This window comes from Rissa tridactyla, chromosome 5, assembly GCF_028500815.1.
Source record: "Rissa tridactyla isolate bRisTri1 chromosome 5, bRisTri1.patW.cur.20221130, whole genome shotgun sequence".
Classification (NCBI taxonomy): Eukaryota; Metazoa; Chordata; class Aves; order Charadriiformes; family Laridae; genus Rissa; species Rissa tridactyla.
The window spans coordinates 27,155,298-27,165,569 of NC_071470.1; the positions used below are offsets into that span (position 1 = coordinate 27,155,298).

Consider the following 10,272-nt stretch of genomic DNA (forward strand, 5'->3'; position numbering starts at 1 on the left):
AAGACATCAAAGTAGTCAGAGGGCAAATAGCTCTCCGAAGGCGAACAGAATGGTATTACACCTTCAATAAACCCAGCTGAGAGGTTATTAAAGACAAACATACTCCAAGTCATGTACAGTATTTAAAATCTACATGAACATCTATTTTGTAGGCAAAACAATGGGCTGACAGTCCCCAAGACTGTTAAACAATTAGTACTGAACAATAACTGATCATTTTTGTACAAAGTTTATTAAGATGTCCAGAAGAATAAATCTGAAAAAACATGTAGCAAATTTTAATTCTACAGTACAAGGCAACTGAAAACACCTGGAGCGTTTATATAGTTGACAAATAAAAATACAGTGATAATTACCATCCCTGAGCAACAGTGCATTTAAATATAACAAACAAAGTTACTCAAATGTACCTCTGTATGCAGATGCAAAATTGTTAAAATTTGGTAAAAGATGAAGACCTGAAGATAAGCAACTTGCCCTTTAAGGATGTGAAGAGCAACTGGTTTTGGAAAACTTAAATATTACATTTAAACAAATCAAGCTGTTAACTTACTCTACAAGCTACTTAACAGTAGTGCTAAATGTATTTTATTTTCATTTGACTGATCCTTTGTATTGCATACCAACAGCAACATTTTTCCTTAATGAAACTGTAGCGGTTTAAGACGTCTTCCTTTTTCATTACTAAACATTCCATGTATTGTGTACTCAGCAATTGTGTGAATTTGAAAGTCGGAATGAAGAAAACACTCTCCTCTAACAGCCCAGACTTCAAGCAATAGTCACAAGGAGTAAATTTTAACAAGTTGCAATACCCAGCTTCTACATTCTCCTATCTTCCAAAAGGTCTGGGTGTGAAAGTATTTAACACAAGGATCTATATAAAATGGTCTATCAACTAGATGCTGCAGAGGTTTCCAGATACTTAGGCATCTCAGCCAAAGTGAACAGACATACAAAGTTATTTTATTTTCCCAACTGTGTATGACTAATGGCATTTAAGTTAGTATCAGCCTCTTTATTGCTGAGGAAGAAAAATGGCAACTTCATTAACAGGCACTGCTGAGAATGAAAAGTTAATTTACAGAATAACATCCTGAATACTGAAAAATAGTGCATATATCAAAAGAATTTACTTTGTGCTCTTGATTTCTTGTGTAGTGTTAATATGGTTCATACAGTTGTTATTCACAGCTTGATCATCTATCTTTGGCTGTGGACAAACTATATCAGCACAAGTAGAATTTATTTCTTTCATTGATGGCACTGCCAAATTAACAGTGATGTAAACGTCAACCAGTTTTCTAGGCCCTGACTCTGATCCCTATCTTATTTCAAACAGTAGCAGATCTGAAGTCAAGAGATTAGGTAATAAAATATTTCCTACATGACAACACACATAATATTAGAAATTTAATAGGTCAAGAAATGTCTCCTGTGTGATCTATGAGTAAGTTTACAAGTACAAACACAGATTCCAGATAACAATATTTTAGCTGTCAATTCAAATGGAAAGAACATAGTATTAAAAACCCACAACACTTGAATTAAGCAGTAATTACCTTCAAACCAACCTGCTTTGAGCGGGAAATTGAACTAGGTGACCTCTGGAGTCCCAAAATAGGATTTAGGACTATATAACTGACTTATTACCCATCTGCTTAATACCGAAACATGACTAAAAGCTTTAGAAAGCAGTAATTAAATGTTTTATGTTACTAAAAGGGGTAAAAACCATGTATTTTTCAATTATTCACTAATCAGTTGCTTTTCCGCAGACACCAAATGTCCATTCGATTTATAAATCGGGTAGTATAAGAATTATGGTATCAGTTACAGCAAACAAGCAGTATTAGAAATAATAAAAGTACTGGAATGTAACAGAAGTGACATCTACTTTGAAGGATAAAAGTTACTTGAGTCCTTCACAGGAAGCTGAAAGAAAAGAAAAAACAAATCCAACTTTAACAAAAACGCTGTACGGTTGTATATACTGCACAAGCTTTATCTTGTACTAATTTGATACTGATTAGTTAATGATATTGCATCACCAGGTAATAACTTGGCCCTAATTATTAGGCCAATAATTATTTGGTCTAATACAGAATTAATAAATTATGTATAACAGAACTTACTTGTCTGTTCATAAAGAGAAACAGAATGTTTTCATAAGGTTCAACTGTTCAGGATATCTGTAATTCACTCGTACTTCTTACTTTCTAAGTACAAATTAATGCACAATGGTTGTTTTAGTCTGTTAATACAATCTAATACACTGAATTAGGTCCTTTCCTCACATCCTTCCAGTGCTCAGATAGAACATAGCTCATGACAGAATGAACAAACATGGTTTGAAGAAGTTTGCATTAACCAGTGCGACTGAAGCTTCCATAATACAGTAAAAAGGTTCTGAAGTAAGTATTTTTCAGAAGTCTATAGGTGTTGTCAGAGTATGACCTAAGTTAATTACCTCCTTAAAAAAAAAACAGGTTTCTTGATACCTAGAAATTAGGGGGGAAAATGCAACACTAGTTTCAGTTTGTTTATGCAAACAAAGCTGTGTTTTGCTGTCCCAGCCATTGAATATTTTTTGCCTACAACTCTGGTGCTACAAGAGGCTACACTCAAAATCCAGCACTGTCCCATTTTTCTTGCTGCATTCATGAAAATGCTGGAGAACTTCCTCAGTGGAAGGATTTGTGATGGCAAGCAAAACCAAACAGGCTTCCACACATTCCCTTGAGAAGGAAATACACCAAACAAGTCCCGCTGAGGGCATCACTTTACCGGATGATGTAGAGACCTGTGATACAGGGGACATCCCTTACTCTGTTTACCGAGCAGTCTTTGATGTCTTCCTGATTAAGCTTTTCCAATTTCACAGAATTCACTTGAATCCTAACAAAAGATGTGAGAACCCCTTTTCAATGTGGCAGTTATTGAGAATGAATTTCTCAAAGGTTTTGCCTTTGAACACTTGTTTTTTAGGGAACTTCTGATATCTGGCAGTTTTCCAGATATCAGGTTGATCTGGACTGTTCATCACAGAAAATGAAAACAGCATACTTAAAGAATTTAAAAAGAAAAATAAAATAAAGAAGACAGTTGCATATGTCTGTTAATAGCTTCTCCCCTTTACTATCAGGTCAAGCAACTTCCCTAAGAAGTTTGCCCAGTTTCAGTAAAAGCTGCAGGTATTTGGCATGTACTCCCCAAAACCATCCATTCTAATAGCTTCTTTTCACTCTAGAATGGAATCTTGGAGAAGAGAAAAAGGGTATTCTTCCCCCTTAGGATACTTCCATGTTATCCAGTTATTCTATATGCCACAAAGTGTCAACATTCTAAAAGCATACACAAAACATAGAGGAGGAATCCTTTAACGGTCTTACAATCCTCAAATATCTAACAAAGCAGTTCATACAACAAGATCAATATTTTTATATGCTTAAACAATTACCTGAAGGACTTATCCCAGGAGTGACACAAGCATCACAACACCCATAAACTGAATGAAGAGCAACAAAGGTGTCATGAATGACCAGACAGGCCACAAGGCAATGTTGAAACTGGAAACAAAAGCAGGAAGTTTTTGGTAAGTTCAATTGTCATACTATGGAAATACCAGCCATGCAAAGAAAACATGGCACAAGAAGAAATGAGATTTGAATTACTGAACTTGGAAAAATACTTGTTTCTTTATGACTTGAGAGAAAACAAAACAAAAAGACCCCAGCACCTACTTATTAAATTGATAGTTTAGTTTACTGTTTATTTACTGACAACTCATCCTAGAGCTTTCAGTAGCTGATGCAGATTTTACACTGAGCAAGACCACTCAGTGCCATCAAGGGTAAAGATACCTTTTGCTTTCAGAATCCCTGTATATGAAGCACCTGAAAATTAACTACTCTTGATTTTTCCATGGGCATACATAGCAACCGAGAAAAGCCTTAATTTGTACTTCTAGCTAAGCAGATTTGAGTTGGCTAGAAGTACAAATTAAGGCTAGAACTGAAGAGAAAGGGGGAAAACCAACTTATTTTACAACTGAATTACAAGGACCATAGATTTGACTAATTCTAAACTATAGGGAACCTTTATCTTCTTCAGTCTTCCTTTTTTCCCCAGCATTGTAACAAATACTGACTGATGTTATTCAGATACAACACCTAAACTTAAAGAGAACCAGCTTTCATGCAGAGATCAAATAAATACACATACATGCACACACATATATAATTTTTTCATTCACATGCAAATTCACTTAATTCTGACTCCTATAATCTCATAAAGTAGCTCTTACTAAAAGTACCATTCTCTGACAAGATATAAACCCTTAAAGCTCATATAACAATAGTTAGAAGTATACATTTCAGTATATGTTTGATATTTGTAGATTGTTTGATAAAGAAGAACTCTATATTAGAAACTGATCAGGCATAACTTTTTCTCAGCTAGAGAATACACTTCTGTCTTAATTTTTGAACCTCACAGTTGTCAGAGGTGATGAGCAATTTACATTAACAAAGCTAATGACTTCGATTTTCAAGACAGAAAAGATCCAGTATGTCTACACGTACACTTAATACACAGTTTCGAGAGTTGCAACTCTTGCTTTGTGGATGAATGTTGAAAGTGGAAGAAATTACATTATGTAGAACTGGTCTTGTCACCATTACACTTAGTAAAATTAGAGAAATTACACTTTTTATAAAATGAGCCCATTAACACAGTCAGACTTGCACAGGTTTAGCAGAAGTTTGTACACAGTGTTCGAGCTTACCAAATTGCTGCTGCAATAAAGGTAGCTGTTGTGATAGGTATCAATGCTGGATACTGTGCATCATAGTCCTCAATTCCACAATACCACTCAAGATAGAGTATGCAGTAAAAGGCAACAGATAAACACACAGCCAATAAACAACTGCCAGAGGCAAACCACCAGCTGTGGGGAGAACACACATTAAGCACAGTCACATTGCAGTTCGCCCATTAATCTTCATTCTAGTCTAGAGACAGAACAGACAATACCTGTTAATTAGACAGATCAACCTGGAGATCCTGTCATTTTTTTCTTAAATTACTTTTACAAAACACTTTTGCCCTTTTAAAGCTGTCTAATATACATACCTACTTGAGTTTAATTTTGCAATGTATCAGTCCCATCATTTATTTTTCCCTCAAATATTTTGAGCATGCAACGCAACAGACCTTGTCAGTGATCTACTATACTACCACACAAAAAATACTTTGTTGGTAATGAAATAAAATAGGCTCTGCTGCAACTCACTATAAATTAGACTACTGATTTTTGTGCAAGAGAAATGTTGCAGAAAAGCTTTAATAAGATTTCGAGTTTATGAACTCTCAAATTTAACAGACAAGAAGCATGAAGATTTTTCTTTATAGCAGCTGAAGAAAACCATAGAGAAATCCAGGATTTCAAACTCAGAATGAAGAAAACACAGCATTTGCAATTATTTAGGTAGACACACTTTTGAGCCTCTTTGCGGACATACTTCAAGAGTAAGACAGGAGAGACAACTTGGGAGGAAGGTGCACTTAAATAAAATCTTATACTGAATGTGTATTTAGCAAATAAAAATTTTTAAAAGTGAATTCTTATTACAATAGTTTGATTACTAAATTACAAAGGGTAATCAAGTATCTTCCTACTCAGGTAACATTTGCCCTGGTATTGTACAGCAAATACCATATGCTATTTTGGTACCTCAATACCACCAATTAAGAAATCTGCATTAAGACAGCAGTTGCCATAGTCTACCTAAACAAACAATGCAGGAAGACAGTGTCCTACAGGGAACAGATGGGGCCACCCAAAACTTTGATCATATCCTGGAGTCACTAGTTTGTAGCCATAGCCAACTGGATGTACAGCATATCCAGACCAGCTTGGCAGAGCAGCTCCAGAGAATCTCACAGCACAGAGCGAGGCCCTGTTCAGCTTCCACGTACCGATACAATAATGACAATGAGAGTTTTAAAAGCACTTCCAGGTGAAGCTATCTAAAAATATTTAACACCCATCAATCCATTTAAAATAATTTAATAGAAAAGAAATAGAATTTACTTCATAGAAGTAAATTTCACTAATCTTTTGCTGATCTACTCAAAGAAGTCTAGAGAACTTCTAGAAAAATTAACCTCGTTTTGACATTTAAAGATAAATTTCAGCTTTTTTTGATTAAAATAAAATCAAAACCCCAACATTTTCAAGAAAACAGGCAGCAATTTCTTGTACTTAAGTGTAAACTTGAAGGTACAATATTAAAACATCCTGCTATTAGAACAAATTTTGCATATACACAGATGGCTCAAAAGAGCCTATAGAAAAAAAATAATTACAGCAAAATTTTCAGCATTGTATTTACTTAAAAATTAGGTAATCATCTGGTCCAACCTCCCTGCTCAAGAGCCAGTTGCCCAGGACCACGTCCAGATGACTTTTGAGTATCTCCAAGGACAGAGACTCCGTACCTCCCTGGGCAACCTGTGCCAGGGCACGGTCACCCTCACAGCAAAAAAGCATTTTCTGATGTTCAGGGGAAACCTCCCATGTTTCAGTTTGTGCCCATTGCCTCTGGTCCTATCACTGGGCACCACTGAAAAAAGCTTAGCTCTGCCTCCTGTGCACTCTCCCTTCAGGTATTTATGTACATTGATAAGATCCCTATGAACCTTCTTTTCTCCAAGCTGAAGACTCCCAGCTTTCTCTGTTCTTACTGTAGATCTTGTTTATCCAAGATTTAAAACAGTGTTCAGATGTAACAAACTGAATATCACTGCAAGACGAAAACACAACTTTCTTTGTTAGAAAAGATACCTTACCTATCTGCTTGAGCAGTTTCTTTAACAGTTTTAAAAAAATCAAAGTAGTATGTCACAGCAATCGATGCCAAAATCCAGAATGCAGAATGAATATTCAGTCTGCTAAGAGGCTTCCTCTTCTTCTCTACAGCTGTAGACTCTTCTGTAAATAAGAACATAATTATAGCACTAAAGCCAGTCATTACATGGAGTATGATTATAGTTACGTAAAACACGATGCTTTATCCTTATAATTCATTTATCTTTGTAGATTATTATACTCAGTATAATACACTTTTTATTACAGAGGAAGTATTCTAAAAAGCTCTGCACATTTACTGAAATAATATAGACTAAGCAAGGTACCCTTTGATAAAATGATAAAGCAGTAACAATCAGCACGTACTGTGTCTGGGTACCCTTTTCGGAAATTAACAGCTGACTAGATTTTGTAAGGGTTATTTAATTAAAAACCTTCTGGTGTTAAAGCATTTTTATTAATCTAGCATATAGAAAGTCACACTGATATTTCCAATTACTAATTTATTTGTATCCTTTTTTGTTAATTTTAGTATTTGCAAACTGATTTCAGACATATATAATTTTCCTGTACTCAACTGCAGTTATTTCACTAGAGATACTCAGTTTCAGGAGCTGCTATGATTCATGCTGCATACCTTCAGCAGGTAAACTAAAACTATCATTATGCAGGAAAGTATCTTTTCTTTTTTCCCTCATCACCACACATTTAGAGAAAGCAAGACAACAGAGCAAGCAGGTTAGAAAGCATATTTTTGTGCATGACAGTAACCAACTAACACACTCAGTATTTATGCACACTGTCAAAAAAGGTGTCAAAGGTGGCTTCCATGTCTCATATTTTGAACTTCATCACTGTAAGTTATTGGTGGCGTGTGTGCCTCCAGCAGTGTAATGTATGCTGGCTCCTCCACAGGCATTATTATCACCAGCTGAGTGTGCTAACAGGTCTGCTGGAGCTTACAGGCATTTTTATTTTTTATTTCCTGGATTCATCCTCATGTACTGCAGCTTGGGTCTAGGGCATTTAAGCAACTTCACCCCCACCAAGAAATGCGTGCTCACGAGTCCTTTACACAACTCACGTCTCCCTTCTCGCGTCCAACTCGCTGTTAGGCGCTGACGCCTGAGGGAAGAGGTGCTGGCCGCAAGCAGGCAGTATCCCACCGGACCCTTTACCGAGGAGCCCCCTCACTCCTACTGTGACCACGCTCCGTCCCCTTCCCCACTCTGGCGGCAGCGCTGCGGCAGGTGCTGCCTGTCACCGCCCCCGGCCCGGGCACTTCTGTCACACCGCCCGGCTCCGCTCTCCTCCCCTCCCGGCGGGGCCCCCGCGCCCCCAGCACCACCCACCGGCCGTCCCGCCGCCCCCCAAAGGCGGCTGCGGCAGTGGCGGGTCGCGGGGCTCTGCCCCTCGCCTCAAAGGGCGCCTGAGCCTTGGGAGCGGCTCCCCGCCGCTTGCGCCGGCCTCCATCTTGCGCCGCTCCGGCAGTGACGCCAGCGCGGGGGCGGGAAGCGCGGCGGCCGTTACGGCCGTTGGCGTGAGGGGAGGCGGGCCCGTGTGAGGGGGCAGAGGGAGGGGGGCAGCCGGAAGGACCGTGTCCCAGCGATCAGGGCCGCTGTGGCTGGTCGTAGGCTGGGCGAGCCCGTGGTCGGTCGGAAGGCGAGTCGGAGCGGCTGGGCCCCGCGGCGGTGCCTGGCTGCCGGGGCCGGAGTGGGGCGGAGGGCGCTGCAGGAGCACGGCTGGCGCAAGTGATGATCCTGTTAATGGCCCAGCGACGCATTATAAATCAACAGTATCATAAATCGTGCTAATCCCCATTGAAAACAGTGAGCGGTGTGATGCAAATCCAAGTGCAGAAGTGAGGTTTGTTTTGTCAAAATAATTAATAAAAATAGGGAAAAACTGGGCGCATATAAATATTTTGCTCATCACATTTTGCAAAACGTGCTCTTAAGGACAGATGGGAAAATCTGGATTCTGTGACAACTGAGCAGTGGTTTAGATGGAACAGAGGAAAGCTCAGAGAGGTTTCAAGAGCCGTAGGAATCCTGTAATACTGGATGCTGCAACTTAAAACTGAAAATAGCCATCTTTACAAGGCAAACTGAATAAAAGTTAAATAAGCTAATAAAATGGTAAATTGTTTCAGTTCTGTAGCTAAATTCTGCATAACTAGATTTGAAGTCACCTCCGCATATTTCTGCAAACAAAACCTTGAAATTTACTACATTATTATTGATTTCTTGTTTATTCACATGGACAAACTCAAAGCTACTAAATTGTATTGACAGATTAATCTTAGGTGTGGTCATTAATAAGAATATTGTGAATATATATTTAACAGGCTGCCCAGGGAAGTGGTTGAGTCACCATCCACGGAGGTATTTAAAAGATGGGTAGATGTGGTGCTTAGGGACATGGTTTAGTGATGGTTTTGGCAGTGTTATGTTGATGGTTAGACAATCTTCGAGTCCCTTCCAACTGAAATGATTCTATATGTACTGTATGTTTTGGGGTGTGTTCACTGAATAAGTAACATGGCTTTTAAAATTTGTTTCTATGTTTGTAATGATTTATTAGGCTAATTAGATGGTATGTGTGGTACTTAAATTCTGTGCTTTCTTAGATAAAATCACGTGTGGCATAATGTCCCTAATAAGGCCCCTAATAAAAAATCATACTGACTACAGAATGGAAGTACCTGTCCGATATGGCACCTGTTACAGGTAACTTTACCCTGTGATTAAGTATAGAAATATTCAATAAAAGCTCTTCTTATAAGGTAGATTGAAGAAAAAAATAATTTTAGTCTGTGAGGTTTACTTACCGAAAGCAAATTTATAGTCCTAGCTGTATATAGATTAAAGTTAAAAAAACCAAATGTTTAATTACCCGATTATACTTTTCTATTTTAGAACGTAAACTGAGTATTTTGCATGAAAACAGTGAATATGAGAAATATGTCAAATTTTCACTTTCCACATGTATTCTCTGCATGTTGTATGGCACTTATCAACATAAAAGTCTTGTTGAGAAAACAGGAAAATCAGAAAGAATGGAATGTAGGCTGTGGATAAATAATTATGTATTTTATCAATAAACCCTAAAAAATGTCAGGCCATCATAAGGGTAGGAACTAACCGGTAGAAGCTAGATAGGGTACAAGCTGGAGTTGCTCTGACTTGCACTGTTTTTAAGCAGTTCTAAACCTGTTGGGTAAATAACGACCTTATCAAATGCCCCTTTAAGTGGGTGGGAAAAAAACGGGATAAGTATTAATAAAGTAATAGATCTTCTGCATATATAGCCTAATTCATACAATGTTTTAGCAGGTTTAACTCAGTAGACTTCCATCGGTTTAATTAGTGTAATGATGCACCTTGGAAGTACATAAGACT

At 38.0% G+C, this 10,272-nt stretch overlaps 1 protein-coding gene across 1 annotated transcript; it reads right to left on the reverse strand.

Moving 5' to 3' along the window:
• Window positions 1-213: 213 nt before the first annotated feature.
• On the reverse strand, window positions 214-8,363 carry TMEM128 (transmembrane protein 128). The gene is made up of 5 exons (XM_054203651.1): window positions 8,224-8,363; window positions 6,853-6,994; window positions 4,787-4,948; window positions 3,461-3,569; window positions 214-1,935 (listed from the first exon to the last, which is right to left on the reverse strand). Exons 1-4 carry the CDS (start codon window positions 8,342-8,344, stop codon window positions 3,470-3,472), a joined length of 525 nt encoding a protein of 174 aa, XP_054059626.1. The 5' UTR covers window positions 8,345-8,363; the 3' UTR covers window positions 214-1,935; window positions 3,461-3,469.
• Window positions 8,364-10,272: the final 1,909 nt, after the last annotated feature.

What these genes read in the sequence shown, in the direction of transcription:
- TMEM128 (XM_054203651.1), bottom strand. Translation starts at nt 8,344, where the DNA reads ATGGAGGCCGGCGCAAGCGGCGGGGAGCCGCTCCCAAGGCTCAGGCGC. An exon ending in GGGGGGCGGCGGGACGGCCG is followed by an intron (nt 6,995 to 8,223) that starts GTGGGTGGTGCT and finishes TCTTATTTACAG; the next exon opens with AAGAGTCTACAGCTGTAGAG. An exon ending in GAAACTGCTCAAGCAGATAG is followed by an intron (nt 4,949 to 6,852) that starts GTAAGGTATCTT and finishes TTCTCCCCACAG; the next exon opens with CTGGTGGTTTGCCTCTGGCA.